Raw genomic sequence first — 16,192 nt, 5'->3', positions numbered from 1 at the left:
CCGATGCACATTAACAGTAATTTAGTTAATGTATGTTTTCTGCAATGTCGCCACCTTCATACCCCGTATGAATCACCAAAGAAAGTATTTTATTGTTAATCGTCAGACAGAAAGCATTTTATTGTTTAATTGATTCATGCACCATACAGTAGAATGAAAGCCAGACACGAAGAAAGATGTAAACAATTTATTAAACATAACATATAGAATATAAACTCTTTAGCCTGCAACATCATATGTACAAGAAGGATCTGAATGGAAGGTGAAGGAAGAGCAACTATATCAATTACATGAGAATCGTGTAAATTTTACAAAACTTTGTTCTTCACAGCAAGATAGAAGTATAATGTTAACATCATTTATGCTGAAAAGTGAAGGAAATTTATTGAGTTAAATTTTATTTACATGAAATAGTGCAGTTCCAGAAAAAAAAACTTGTGGAAGTTTTAACCGAAAGTTTCCAAAGAGCCTCTAAGTTACTGGTACTACATAAAATAGAAATTTGGCAAAAGGATGCAGTTACAAACAATGTGTGAATATGCACTGTATGAAACATAAAACGAATACAGAAAGCCCATAGGCCACACTGCTCACCAGAGCAACAATTTTCAACTTTAATCCAAATAGCTAGATAGCTTCACCACAACTTCTAGGATTGCAATTTATTTTACAAAGTTACACCTCTGCCACCCCCCCCCCCCACCTGGTATCTGTTTTAGAACCCGGTTATTCTGAATTTTATTCATCATCTCCGAATGAAAAGGGGCAACCATTTAACGGAGCAAATTTTAAAGCCCTTTACCTAAGGATGCTTTATGCCAAACTTTGTTAGAATTGCCCTTGTGGATATGTAAATATATTTTTTTTAAAAGACAACGACACCGACAGACGTGTGCTTATCTCTGACCAACAGAAAGGTTTACTGTAAACCAAATTTTAGTCGCGACGACTTGATTTCGCGATTAAGCGGTAATAAACTAGACTTTTTTGCGACCATTAATTTTATTCATACTCGTTTTGATAGAACACCTTTAAAGCAAAAACTAGATTGCAGCGAGAAATATTCGCGACGAAGAGGTTCTTGTGAACTTTGCGAATATTTCTCGCACGCGAATAAAAATTGGTTTACAGTACGTGAGTCTTCAGATCATGTGATCTATAAACCATAATTTTTGATATGGGTAGATTAAACAATTGAATGAGTTAATGATCTTTTGTTAAGGTGGAATAACACACCTGAAAAAAGTCACTCAAATTAACAGGAAATTATTTGGTAATGAAAGATATAATGATAAATAAACTATACAAATGTCAAATAAGCGAAAAATTTGCAGTTTGGGGATAAAAAATAGATATCTAAATAATTATTCCAGTAAGTAACAACAAAAGCCCCTGCGGGATTTGAACTCGGGATGTACGGACCACAAGTCCGACACTTTATCCACTCGGCTATGGAGTAAGTCCTGGTGGAGTAAGTTACATGTTTCAGTCCATAAAATCCTTTTAATAAAACGAAATGTCGATTTTTGATCAGCAGTCAGCCATTTTGTGATGATGTGTTATTCCACCTTAATTGTGCACTGTATCATAGACATGGTTGTGAAAAGACGTGAAGTGGTTCTTTTAGACCCGACATCTCTTAATTTATCTCATCCGTTTGTCCAGGAATCCCACCCTCATTGTTGTTTATAGGGGTCACTTTCTCATGCTTGAGGAGTAGATTTCTGGATATTTGATAAGAGAGTCGGGAAATACACGATCCCCGACGAATGGTGACGCGACTGTTTCGTTCCTTCATATTGTTCTTCTCGTTATTTTTAGTGTTATCCTCACCAGCTTTTCCAGATATGACAGATAACGGCGTTTCCCGACGAGTTTCTCGGGATTCATTGACGTAATCTTTGAGCATTTGCGTAACCATAGTGTCATGTCCAATCATGTGTTCTGAATAATCCGCACCCATGAGTTCATTCTCAACGCTCAATCTTAAGCCTACTGTAAATTTCAGGATCTTAAAAAAAGAGAGACGGTTTGAAAGATAAGTGCAAAATCACTGAAACTGTATTAGAAGCATTATTGGCGTGGACATGGACTTACATACCAGAAGGATAACGAGGGATAAAACAGAACTCCAGACTGTAATAACCACCACGGCCAACAGCTGAATCCCCAACAGGTAGAACCCGCCGCCGTGGAAGACACCGCTTCTTCCCATTGTGGTGTTCTCTAAGGAGTCCTTGCTAGCAAAAAGCCCAACTGCAAGCAAACCCTTAGGAAAAAAGGTAAAAAGTGATCACCCAAAAACGCCATGTTTTATTTCAGAAGAAGAATTGCATGTTTTACAATTTTTATGAATAAAGCCGCAAGGCAACTGAATTATTGATAATTATAATCAATTATCACATACCCATACACCACATGCCCCATGCACAGAACTTGCTCCCACTGGGTCATCTATTCTCAGTCTGTCTAAAATGTGGCAGGATAATATTGCAAGCGCCCCACCGATAGCTCCAACTATAAGGGCTTCCCACGGATGAATCACTGCGCACGCACCTACCCATGAAAATTGAAGAACAAAATGTAACACGAAGAGCACAGTGAATTTCTATGAATTTTGAACCTCTGCAGGGGACCCCAATATTACTATAATTTTCTATTTACAATTAAAACCTTATTACTATTATCTACACCTTGATCAACTTTGAAAGCCAAGGCATTTATAATTTTCCCTTAACTATTGTCAGTGATGAAATAATTAAACAACTGTTGCTTATCAAAATTCTAATGACTGGAACTAGGGTAAGAGGCAACTATGTGGTTTTTTAAAAATCAAACTAGGCGAAAAACAGCCAATAAATTTATTGGTTATGGCTATTTCTAACCAAGTTCTCAAAATAGAAAGCAATTACCAGTGATGGAGACCAGAGATCCAAGCACAGCGTTCACGATATAACTGATGTCGTATTTTCCTTTGAAGCGAATGCATCTGAAACCAAGACACAGGAAAATATACATGAGAAAAGTAGTCAAAGAACTCGTCATTTTGAAATTGTCATTTTTGTGAGTGAATTCAGCTTACGAAATCAGTATCCCCATTGCTCCTCCTCCGATGGACCCGTTTAGCGTGACCACTGCAGACCTACCAAATTCAGTGTATTTAAAAGTTAAAACGACTCATCCACACATTCATGTAAGAGTCGTATAAGAGTATTGGTTTTACTTATAGATTAACTGTTTTTAATGGAAGCACGGGGGATAAAGTTACCGACGACATTACCACGACCAATGCTTTAGAACGCAAATGCACACAACGATGTTACTAGTTAAACAGGCACGTAGCATCGGGGGGGGGGGGGGGGGGGGGGGCTGGCCCCCCACTTTTCTCGCAGCAACAAATTTTTAAAAATTTACATATAAAAAATTTAATTATCATGGAGTTGCCCCCCCCCCCCCCACTTTTTTGGGTGTATGTAAGAAATTGATATGAAAATAAGGAAATGAGTAGTGAAATTGAAGTTATATACACTACCCCCCCCCCCACCCCCCACCCCCCCCCCACCCCCCCCCCCCCCCCCCGGAATAGGATTTTGAAGATTTTGGGAAACTTTGAATTTTCCCCTTCTTTTTTTTTTTTGCTTGTCAAGATTTTTTGGATGAGTCTGCCCCCCCCCCTTTAAAAAACGATGCTACGTGCCTGATTAAAGAAGGGTACGCCCATGAAACACGGAGTGTCCTTGATATTTTAATTTTTACATACATAAGAGGAACCAAAACATTGACTTTGAAGTGATTTCCTAAATGCTTCCTCAGTAATGAGGTACGTCTACAAGATTACAAGACAGTGATGTGCATGTCGGGGGTAATAAATGTCGTCTGCTTCCTTAACAACAAAGCGCTCTTCGTTTAACCCATTACCAGTGGACCTCAAAAGTCGATTGCTATGACGCAAGATACCGATTGCCTTTGATTTAGATTATAAAAATATATTCCGTAGACCAAGGTTTTAAACTCACTTTGCGGCCAATTTCCATTTTCCACCCGATATTCCGAAAGTGCTTCCACAGTTAAAGGCCAGCCATCCCCACCTGTACACAAAATTCTATGCAGTACGAAATTTACACCATAAACAATCAAAAGTTATAGGAATCCTCTATACACTTAAAACGAATGCTGTCCTATGAGAAAACCATATACTGTTGATATGATACAATATATATTATACTACATATTGATATAAAAATCGATGACGTTTAACAAATATATGTTAAAACATTTCGTAACCGTATTAGAAAGGAAATCATAATTTACCAAAGCATGAACATCCCAATCAAAGCACTGACTGGATTTCCTAGAGGCGGGGGTTTAATTCCATTGTCGTATCGTCCCAGCCTCGGTTTCAAGATAAGTGTCGCCACCAGGGCTGAGACCCCACCCACAAGATGCACGGCTCCTGCCCCCGCCACGTCTACCATACCCAGGGTCCGTAGAAACCCATTGGAGGCCCATTCCCAGTGAGACGGAATACAGTAGATCAAGGTGTTGAAGAACGAGAAGATGATATAAGCGGACAACTTTGTTCTTTCCGCCATTGCTCCAGACACGATGGTGGTTGCTGTGGTGGCAAAGGACATTTGAAAGACAAACGTGGAGAAGAGAATACCCATCATTTCTTCTGGGGCGTCTACAAAGAAGTAGCCGATTCCACAGAACGGGTTGGAGTATTCGCCGTCTCCAAAACTTAGGCCGAACCCAAACATCCAGTACGACAGTCCGCCGAACACCACGTCCACCACGTTCTTGACCATGATGTTCACTTCGTTCTTGCTGGAAATATAGCCAGCTTCTAGGAGGCCGAACCCTATCAAAATAAGGTTATACTCTTCTTTATTTTATAGTGACATATTCATGAATGTTAGTTTCACGGAGACATTGTCTTAAGAGGCCCTAGAGGCGGGAATGATTCCTTTCTTTATTTGACTGGTTTCCATTTTATTATTTTTTTTGGTTTGGCTGTTTACTTTTGTTCCTGAGTGTAAAGTCTATGAGAAGAATCCAACTTAATGAAATATATTTATCAGAAACAGAAAGTCAAAGGACTATGTGTGGTTTTATGCATTTTTTGCCCCAAAAATTAAAGTTTTATAAAGCGCTTTAAAAATAAGGGTGAAGATAGCTAGAATCATATTAAAAAAAGGGTGCAAAAGGTTAACACCACAGTGACAACGTAGAAATGACGTCATGAATATTGCCTAATTTTGATAAATTGATGTTATGAAGCAAAATATGGGTGTTTCCGATGGTTTTTCGACTGGGAAACATTGAGCGCAGGCTTGCTCAAGTACCATTTTTTAGTATATAAATGTGTATAATTATCTGAAGTAAAACATATGTTTAAATCTTACTTGAGCAGACCTGCGCTCTATACTTCCAAATGCAAAATTTAAAGCAAAAATGAGAATATTTTCATCCGTTTGCAAATTTGCGGGAATAAGGTCATAAAGTTGACGTCATAGATAAATAGTCAATGAGCAATGGCGGTTAAAATCAAGATTAAAGTGATAGGCGTCCACTGTACAATGATTTATGAAGATTTTATTTTTATACGACACTATTTAAAAATTGGTTAAAATTGGGGGCAGATATTAGACCATACCGCACATAGTCCTCTTGGCAAGAAATGATAACAACTTGACACACATATATATATCAACATGCAAAGGAAGGATAGGCCGACAGTGCGCTATATAATGCCCAAGATTCAAATGAACGGACACCAAAGACTAATTCCACCCCATCTTAATCCTAACCCAACCAAAAATTGTCTCGAGATAAAATTGATTAATATGTACAGTACACTAAGGAAGAATGAATAAGATGGGCCATTTTGCGGTTAATACTGTAATAGTCAAGAAATCGGACTAAGCAGTTAAAACTAAAATTAAACCAAAGGAGTACTAATTTGCTCAATGATTTTTAATTTTGATTTTCTTTAATTTGGAAAATTGAATGTTATGTTTCGTGCAAGGAGGTACACTATCAAAAGGCGAGAAGATAGAACCATTTTAACAAGACCTTGGACTTTCAGTAGGACGTAGCTATCTATTTCTTGCGTCAAAACAAGTTTAAATGACGCGGTTTCAAGCGAAATATGCACCGATTGCGTAGTCTAAGCTCAGAAGCCAGAAAAATCTTGTTGATTTCAGAGTGCCATGGCTTAGTGGCTGACAATGAAATAGACAGGCCTGCGTCACATTGCGTTTAACACAACTACCCAAAGTCCAAGCTCTTATTAAAATGGTTCTAATACTCAATAACAGCATGTTTATGTATCGCAAATTAACAGCACTCGAAAACTTTTTAGCTTTAACACAGTTCCAAGAAATAGAAGCAATCAAAATTTGCTGACTATGCAAGAATAATATTACCCTTGAACTTTATAAAGTGAGATTTTCAGCGAGCACATGTACTTGTTGTAAATATTTTACTGTCGATATTACGGCTTTCACAAAATTTTCTTTGGTGCGGTATGTACATGTATACCATACTTTAGCGACTAAGTCACTACATGTACATTAATGGCTTCTATAGTCTGTGAAGGATCTTTGATGAGAAGATGTGCGCAGTATATATTTTTTTGTTAGTCTTTATTTCTAAGGATTGCTGTACTGGTCTATCTAAAGATGCTACAAATCCCCCGCCTAGCTCATCATCAAACCCTGTGCTGAATCTGCGGGAAATTAACGAAGATTGTTATTAGCACTTAATGTATTACGTAGGCATTACTCGGTTCATTAAATAAATCCATCCATATAATTCAGCAAGACTCTGTCTATTGGGAATCCATGTAATAGGTTATCAAAGATCAATTTCAAATGCCAGGCGCGACTTACAACATTCATTATTTTTCCGGCCAAGAAATAATAATTACTATAGTCTGTCCCAAGTTATTGCTTCCATCACTTTTTGATGATTTTTAATAAAAAATACACTTACCTGTGAAAGAAGTACTGCTGAAATCGATGAAATGGAAATATCCAAGATATCTTCATTAACAAATTATCTCTTTTCACTCATACAAGTTTACAGGAACGAAAACAAATTTCTTACAAATTTCTTACGGAGATTTATTTATAATGGGAAATGTTGACATCTTTTCTCCATTCGGAAGTACTCGGGACACCTCGCGTAATTTTTCAACGATATCATCCGGGCTTATTAATGGCTGCTACAATGCAAAACCCCCGTAGACTTTCTATTTTGGGATGTGTATTGAAACCTGAAACGGTAGAGGGGGCGTTTCAAAACAGATAATCTGGACATTTTTTATATTAGTGGATGAACGTAGTTTGAGCACAAAGGTATTTATTATTATCGAAATATCAAGCGAAAAGTGGTGGAAGCAAAAACTTGGGACAGAGTATAGCTATAAAGTATTATATTAAATATTTGCAATGGCATTAAAGGTTACCCATATGCATGCAACAGTCTTTTTTCTGCAAGTGAAATATTTGCATTTATATATACATTGTACACGTACATGTATATCAATTTCTTTATTTAATTTTTTCGAATTTTATATTTTATCATTTCTATATCATGTATATTGTTGATAATCCTTATTAAAATGGTATTTCTTTAAAATCCTAAATTTTGCCTTCATTTTTTCTGCAATCAATACAAAGTCATGTTTATGATAGTTCTATCAAAATAGTCAGTGAGGTATGGCCTAAAAGCTTTGATTTTTTTTCATTAAAAATCAATACGATATTTCGGTTAATATCAATCATATATCTAGTATGTGAAGTTTTCATCTTTAATTTCAATATGAAAAGTTTTAATTAAGTATCGATCCTTCAACTTTTTTTTCAATCTCTGAAACATGAATCCTACAATTCCGTCATCAATCATTTAAAGCTTGTCTAAAATTTAAGAATTGTCAAATATTATCTTCTGGAATTAATAATCATTGTACATGCACGTAGCTTATACAATTGTTATTTTCTAGCATTTCGATCAATCAACCTTTAATTTTCCAAACAAATGCACAATCATATAATTGTTATTGCAGATAACTGTGGATAGTAAAGCACCATATGCATCAACTCCAGGTTACCGGGTATGTTTAGAACAGAGTATGGAATCAAGCAAATAAGTTTTGTGACATAATGATTTAAAAGAAAACTAATACATGTAAATGATTTTTACTTATAAATCAATGTTCAAGTACATACTATGTTTGTATTTGTACTTTGAGATTAAAAAAAAAAAAGATATTTCACATTCTTTTTAAGTTGGAATTTTCTTTTTTTCAAAGAACTACTCCATACAGGGATACAATGTATTTTCGCCCCATGTTATTCTCGCCCCTTCTGAACTTGCGAACAGTTTCGCCCCGTCTTGAGTTCGCCCACACACAGTTGTATTTAAAGAGGTACATGTACATTATATAATTTGAAACTTTGGAATTCGCCCAGTCTTAAATCCACCCGCTGGTTCGAGGGGCGAAAGGGGCAAAAATAAAAAAGGGGCGAATATTTTCCTGTTAACAGTATTAAAATCTGCGGATTCTCTTAATCGAACGAAGTACAAAGATCCCGACCACTCTGTATTTTCGTGTACCCTTTGTGGATGACGACTCAGAGGAGTTGATTTTGAAATTTACTCAGAAAATCTTCGCCAACTTGGATATCAACAGTAATAATTTGTAATAAGTGGGGTTTTTGTAAAAATTAGAGGTGAACACGGGTAAACAACAATTAAAGACACCAACAGACAACGTAGGAAAATCCAGAAATGAGCTAAGAATATTTTAGAATAATTTTGACAAAATATTTTTCCTGCGATTTTTTAAATAGTCAACCGTTTTTAAATCGTGCTAAGCAAAATTTTTACATTTATCATTTGAAAACACCTTGATATAAATTCTTGACAATAAAAAGGGGTTTTATTACTCCGCCATTAACGACCGTGCAGTACGTGCATAACCAACCTGACTGCATGGTGAAGATAATGAAGGAACTGGTCAGGATCCAGGTGGCATCATCCCACGTGATTGGACCCACGCTGTTAGATCCAATCATACTGTACACTGTCTGCGGGAGACTATTGCTGTTGTTAGCGCTGGTCACCATACTCCCTGTTACAGTTTAAAAATTTCTTCTGTGAAAAAAGTTTGACATTTTAGTCAAAGATTTTATCTTGAATTTAAGATATTGCTTTGATGTTTAGTCATCGCCAGTCGGATCTATAGACAAGAAACTTAATTACTATCATCCTTTCCATACTATGACATGCTGAGTTGGTTGGACGAGAAATTTTTATGTGTTTGTACAGTATATTTTGCGGGGAATTAATATTGTGAATATACTAAAGACAACCCCAACCAACAATAGAATATAGTAATACACATTCACTGATTTGCTAGTAAAATATCTCAGATTAAAATCCGAGTTTTTAGGAATCTTACATGTACGTTCTAAGCCATCTGCAAAAATCATATATAGTAGATACATCCCGTGCATATAAATAACTACTATGGAATGGAATAAAAAATGCTGACGCACTAAATGCACTTAAACGTTCGCGTTTGAGGTCAAAGCAAAATTAGATATGTAAATAAATAATTAATGGAAAAAATTGGGTACATAATAACTATGAAATACTTCAAACACCAATGCTTTGATTCATTTGTATTTCTCTTTTGACGAACATGACTCGGCGTTACATTCTTCTCCCCTTGTGAATTTTACCTTATATATCATTCTGTTTTCTATTCCGTGATTAAAATCAGTTACTGCTTTAAAATATTGTTTCATCATTAAAGATTTTTTTGAAAATGTGCTTTAACTCATTTTTAGACAACATCTACTTCAAAATATATCCAGTAGCCTGTTACATGAATAAGCCCGTTTTTTTATTCTTAACTTCACCTTACTTTGCATTAGAATAAGGTTTTCTGCTAGAAAACGATTTTCATTCAATTCAAAATTTGCTACTTTATTTTGTTTTACCCTTATTTTCATTTTTCTATAAAATTCTTAAATTTTAAAAATTTTAAATTTTAAATTTTTAATTAATTAATTTTAAATTATAAAAGTCCAATAAAACGAATGTTCTTTCAATTTGTCTGACAATTTCCATGTTGACCGGTCTACCATTTTTGACCGCTACCTCACATGTAATTTTCGTCCGAGCGGAAAAAGCCAAAGTTTAGTGCAGAAAGAGTTATACGAAAGATAGTATCACGTGCTTTCAAATCATAAAATTTAAATGAAGGTTATAACAAAACAGTCATTGACTTGGGTTGAGGGCAATATATGAATTGTTGGACCTGAAGGTGCGGCGTCAGACAACATTTTCACCTTCTGGTCAATTGCAAACTATTCATATTTTGCCCTCTTTTGATGTCAATGACTGTATGATATAAGAGATACTCAACAAAACATAAAGGGCTTAAGAACCTAAAAGTGAGCTATACATATAAACGCAATCTAAATTTCCTTCCATTTTTTTTTTCGATTGTCCATGATGTTAGTGTAGGAACAATTCAAATTTCGTGTCGCGCCAAACATTGTTATAGAAAAATACAACCGAAAAGTTGTCATAAATATAAGTTCAAAAGCACTTAACATTTCTTGATATACAATCAGATACCATCGCATCTCAGCTGATAGTTTTACAGAAAGAATGAAATAAAGAATAAACAGTTACAAAGATGAATAATCATTAATTGTAAAATGAAAAATAGATAAATAAAACAAAGAAATAAGCTAACCTTTGGATAGGAAGATGGTTGAACCTCATCCCTTTTTCCATTACATGCAAGGAATATACCACAAACTGAAATCAATAAAGGTGCTCTCATGTTTAATGAAGCAGGCCCGAGGGGATACCTTTAATAACCCTGTATTGAGGACCCGTGTTCTCAGCAGCGAATGGATACTAATAGTATAATGGGTATATCTAATGCACGACCCGATGATCCCCGTTAATAAGCCTAGCATCTGAGGTGAATTGACAAGTTTTGTAAAAGACCATTTATCCTTCGTTAACTTCCGTATAAGATGTTTTTTATATGAACCCCCTCCCCACCCTGAATTATTTATCTCCTCACGCAATGATATCCTAAAAGAATTTTTATATATTAGTTTACTCTTTCAACAAGTGTCGTTCGTGGTTAAATTTAGTATTAAATCATATTGAATTTTATAAAAATTGAATCGTTAGATGACAACAATATTTAGTACATGTAAAACAGTTTCTGTACAACAACATTTGACTTCAAATTTCAATTATCCAACACTTATGTATCGTAAGTTGAAACATACAGGCCGATTAAATGGGTTATGTTTCAACTAACAATTGATACGTTTAATCCTACGGTAATATGCATTCAACCAACAATTTACACGTTTAATCTTCAGCATTCAACTAACAGTTCTCGCTTTTAATCCTATTGCATTTAACTAACAGTTATCACATAAAATCCTATGTTAATTCATACAACTAATACTAGTAGTTAACACGTTAAATCCCATGCTAATTCATACAACTGACAGTTAAAATGTTTAACCCCTACTTATTTATATAACTTACGCTAAACGTAGTATGGGACATACTGGGAAATCATTTAAATTCGCGGGGCAAATTTTCGTGTTTTTGTTTTTTGCTTATTCGTGGTGATGTAATTTCGTGGATGCTCGGTTTTTAGTTTCAGAAAGAAAACTAAATCTTTCAAAATTTGTTTTTTGTCGAGGATAAACAAATTCGAGGGGAGGACTACCAGTGCCCAAATAAAAATTGAGCCATCCCGATTTCTAATGATTCAACATTTTGTCGATATTAATGTGGATTAAAGCACATTATAATTAAAATGCTTTCACCGATTATGAATTTTCATCTTTCAAAATATTTAACCCCCCAAAAAAAAAAAAATAGGTTTTAACAATTTTTGCAAAGGTAAAAATCTTATAATCTCCAGGGGGATTCGAGTTCATGATTTACAGATTCGTAGAGAAACCTCTAACCTATTGTACTATGCTTAAAGGTTAAAGTTTGGGGAAAGAAACTATTTATAAAATTACATTTGATTGTGTTGTTATTTTGATAAATAATACGTCACAACATGGAGGTCTCCAAAACCACATTAACACGTTAAATTCTATGCTAATTAATACAACTAACAGTCAACACGCTTAATCCTGAACTAATGCATTTGTCAGTAACAGTTAACACATTAAATCCTGAGCTAATGCATTCAACTAACAGTTAACACATTTAATCTCTGGCTTATTACTTCAGCTAACAGTTAACGTGTTTAATACTAGGCTAATTCATTCAACTAACAGTTAACACATTTTGTAGTTTAAGGTAGAAGGTTAAATCAACACTTCACAAATCAAACTCTAGGTCACACTCTAAAATGAATAAAACTTGATACATGCATTTATTAATTTAATAGTGCAGTTACATTAAAGAATACTGCTGTCAACTAACAGGTAACACATTTAGTTCTAAGTTAACACTGTCGACGAACAGGTGACACATTTAGTTCTAAGGAAACACTGTCGGCTAACAGGTTACACACTTAGTTCTAAGTTAACACTGTCGACCAACAGGTAACATATTTAGTTCTAAGTTAACACTGTCGACCAACAGGTTACACACTTAGTTCTAAGTTAACACTGTCGACCAACAGGTAACATATTTAGTTCTAAGTTAACACTGTCGACCAACAGGTGACATATTTAGTTCTAAGTTAACACTGTCGACTAACAGGTTACACACTTAGTTCTAAATTAACACTGTCGACCAACAGGTAACATATTTCGTTCTAAGTTAACACTGTCGACCAACAGGTAACATATTTAGTTCTAAGTTAACACTGTCGACTAACAGGTAACATATTTAGTTCTAAGTTAACACTGTCGACCAACAGGTTACACACTTAGTTCTAAGTTAACACTGTCGACTAACAGGTTACACACTTAGTTCTAAGTTAACACTGTCGACCAACAGGTAACATATTTCGTTCTAAGTTAACACTGTCGACCAACAGGTAACATATTTAGTTCTAAGTTAACACTGTCGACTAACAGGTAACATATTTAGTTCTAAGTTAACACTGTCGACCAACAGGTAACATGTCACGGTTCATTGCTGTCAACTACAGTTCAAGTGTTAAATTATGTCTGGTATAGGTTAATGTTTGTACCAACAATTCAAACACGTTTAGTAATTGGTTAAGGCCAAATCCTAACATTTAACAAATCTAGTGCTACATAGATGATAATGCTGGCAACTAACAGTTAACACATTTATAGCTATGTGATTGTTACCAACAAGAATATACTTCCAAATAGCAGTTACCATACATTAATTTAGTTACATCAAGGCTGTCAACTAACAGTCAACACATTAACTCATCGGTTAATATTGTGAAGAATAACTGTTAACTCATTCAATCGTTGATTTATGCTGTTCCAATAGTTAACTAGTATTAATTCTGGAAACTAACTGTTAACTCATTCGTCATTTGTTAATGTTAACAGTTAAGTCATATAGTACTGTGTTATTGTGACCGAATTAAAACAGTTTGCAATCAGCAGTTACTCTACATTTATTAAGTTATTATGAATGTTGTTGGCTAACAATTAACACATTGTGTTAATGATTGATGCATTCAAATAATTGTTATTTACATGTTATTTAGTCAAATGTTGATATATTTGTACATGAATAAATTAAACATCATCTCAAAGAAAACATGTTAATTTTTATGAAGTTTTTATAATTTACTCAATCAACCTTAATATTTCTAAATAACCTTAATATTTTTAAAAATTAATGTTATGTTTCTCTTGGATGAAATATATGAAATATACCTGTACCGTAAACTATAGATACGAGAAGCAAAAAACGTTTAAGTTATTCTTTGTAATAATGTTCTTAAATGATAAGCTAGAATCAAGTTCTTGGTTGATAATTGAACATATTGATAGTCCTAAAACTGCCATTGTCCCAAAACTTTAAAATTGACCAATTTGCTCATATTTAAAAAAAATAAGGACACTTTATCACAGTTATCTTAAAGTTTTCTGCATTTTCTAGAATTATCTTTGTTTTTTTTATCAGTTTAAACATTCTTTAATTTAAATAGAATCGCATTGTTCTTCTTACCTCGTCAATTAGAATCTCTGAGAAAAGTACGGAAAATGACGATGAAAATTGATAAGCGCCCACTGATTGAACTACGCTTAATTAGATTGGTTTCACTAATGTATCTCCGCCATTTTTCATTCCATCATTAGTTTATTAAAAGTGAACTAGGATTAAAAGAAGGCATTCTAAGTTATTAACTCATTAGCCTGTTTCTAGGCTACAGCGAATCACTGACTAGGGGACCTTTGGAAAAAAGTCTCTGAAATTTCTTCTCATCGATTTATGGCCTTTCGAACGAGAAACTTAAAACAGCGACTTACACTTTTTCAAACGGCTTTTAAAAAAAAAATCATTGACATGAATTAGATTAATTTTACAAGTTCAAAAAAGGGTTTTCATGTATATATATAGACGATTCCTTGTAAGCATTTTAACTGCAAAAGCTTATCAAAGCAATTCTAACGGAAATCAATTTTCAAGTATCTCTCAAATAATGAAGTGATGCGTTACAAAGTGATTGCCGACGACTTGTGTAACCAGTGACATACAACAAGTGAAGTAACAAATGAAACAAGAAAATCAACACAGAGTCGAAATATCTGTTACCAAGATTCGGCAATCCATAATTCAATTGATAATTCAACTTAATAAATGGTGACAATTCAACGTACTCCCATCTGTTCTGTTTAATTGACAGTCTGTAGGAAGAAAAGGTGATGCACAACAGTGTCAGGTTATAAATTTTGAATTACCGGGTGGTAGTAAATACAAAATTTACAACATAACACAACTAATTTTGAACTTATTGCCACCCAGTAAATTCAGAATTCACAATATGACAACAATGCTGACCGTCAAGCCTCGGTAAAAGACCATGCAATGCTCCCCGCGCTTTCATGGCTCGTCGTTTGTTGTCCTGTGCCTGTTCTGAACACTTTCATACATCAGATATCAAAAGAAGTAGTTCAATCTTTCATGAAAATTTATAATTTTGATTACTTGTTTATTCAAATATTTCTTTGTGGTTGGACAGGCCACAGTTTGAGCGGCAAGTGTTGCACAGGATACCTTTTCGTAGGTTTCTTTGAGTGTTTTAACTGAAGTATGGGCTTTTACTTTGGAGTTTCTGGCTGTAGGAAGCAAATCTTACTTAATCATGGACAATTCCAGAATAACGACTGATAACTTTCGAAAATAACTACATGACTGCCATTGTCTAAAACTCTAATGACCAACTGGAAAGGGATTATCTAAATGGCATGCTTAAATGAAAGATGTTGTCCCCATTTTATTGAAAATTTCGTAAACAATAGTTATAATTCTTTGTAAATGCAGACCTCAATATTTTGCCTCATATATAAAATTCATGTTGAAAATTCCACCTGCTTGATTTCGGCTTGTCGCTTGCAAGATACCATTTGGTCAACATTCGTAAATCACAGAAAAGAAATATTCGACGGTTTGTGTATGGTTGACAATATTCTTTACCATGAAAAAAGGTTGGGTTTTTTTCCTGTTACTCCATTTTTATATCATTCTTCTGGGATAATCCCAAATACCTGGTATCATAAATACATATGTATCTTTATTTTCACAAACAAATCTTTACATTCGACTGTGTTTTTCCATTAAATTCTTTAATTGCCTCTAAATGCAACAACCTAAACACTGCGTATGAATTTACATATAATTTACATATTAAGTAGTTCCCAAACTTGATTCCTATGGTATGGGTTTAAAAATATATGCCATACATGTTGTGAAAACACCATGTTTTACAATTATTCAACAATGAAGTTGATTCTATTGTTTAAAGCCAAATTTCAATCTATTTATTTCTCATGGGTTATATTTTCAAGGCTCATCTCAACAGTCTAATGTGCTAACCAGTTTTAACCGGTTTTAGAAAACAGCTGTTCTTGCGGTTACTAATTCACACTCTGCGTGATATGCAATTTTAAGCAATTTATCCAATAAAATAAATAAAAGTAGAATGTAAATATAAGCATTAAATGATTTATTTTTTTGA

The 16,192-nt window shown here is 34.4% G+C and overlaps 1 protein-coding gene across 2 annotated transcripts; it reads right to left on the bottom strand.

Annotated features, from left to right (window-relative positions):
• Positions 1–178: 178 nt before the first annotated feature.
• Positions 179–14,307, bottom strand: LOC128177363 (putative ammonium transporter 3). Of its 2 annotated transcripts, none has more exons than XM_052844055.1 (10): positions 14,182–14,307; positions 10,778–10,842; positions 8,993–9,162; positions 4,312–4,861; positions 4,017–4,088; positions 3,083–3,142; positions 2,913–2,989; positions 2,408–2,556; positions 2,102–2,269; positions 179–2,011 (listed from the first exon to the last, which is right to left on the bottom strand). In XM_052844055.1, the coding sequence occupies exons 3-10, from the start codon at positions 9,132–9,134 to the stop codon at positions 1,640–1,642; spliced, it is 1,590 nt and encodes a 529-aa protein (XP_052700015.1). In that variant the 5' UTR covers positions 9,135–9,162; positions 10,778–10,842; positions 14,182–14,307; the 3' UTR covers positions 179–1,639. The 2 variants fall into 2 exon arrangements, with proteins under 2 accessions (XP_052700015.1, XP_052700014.1); XM_052844054.1 differs by having other exon boundaries at positions 8,993–9,139.
• Between the last annotated feature and the right edge of the window lie 1,885 nt (positions 14,308–16,192).

This window comes from Crassostrea angulata, chromosome 3, assembly GCF_025612915.1.
Source record: "Crassostrea angulata isolate pt1a10 chromosome 3, ASM2561291v2, whole genome shotgun sequence".
Lineage (NCBI taxonomy): Eukaryota > Metazoa > Mollusca > Bivalvia > Ostreida > Ostreidae > Magallana > Magallana angulata.
Note: the sequence above shows the minus strand (reverse complement) of the source record. Positions and strands in the feature narration are given on the sequence as shown.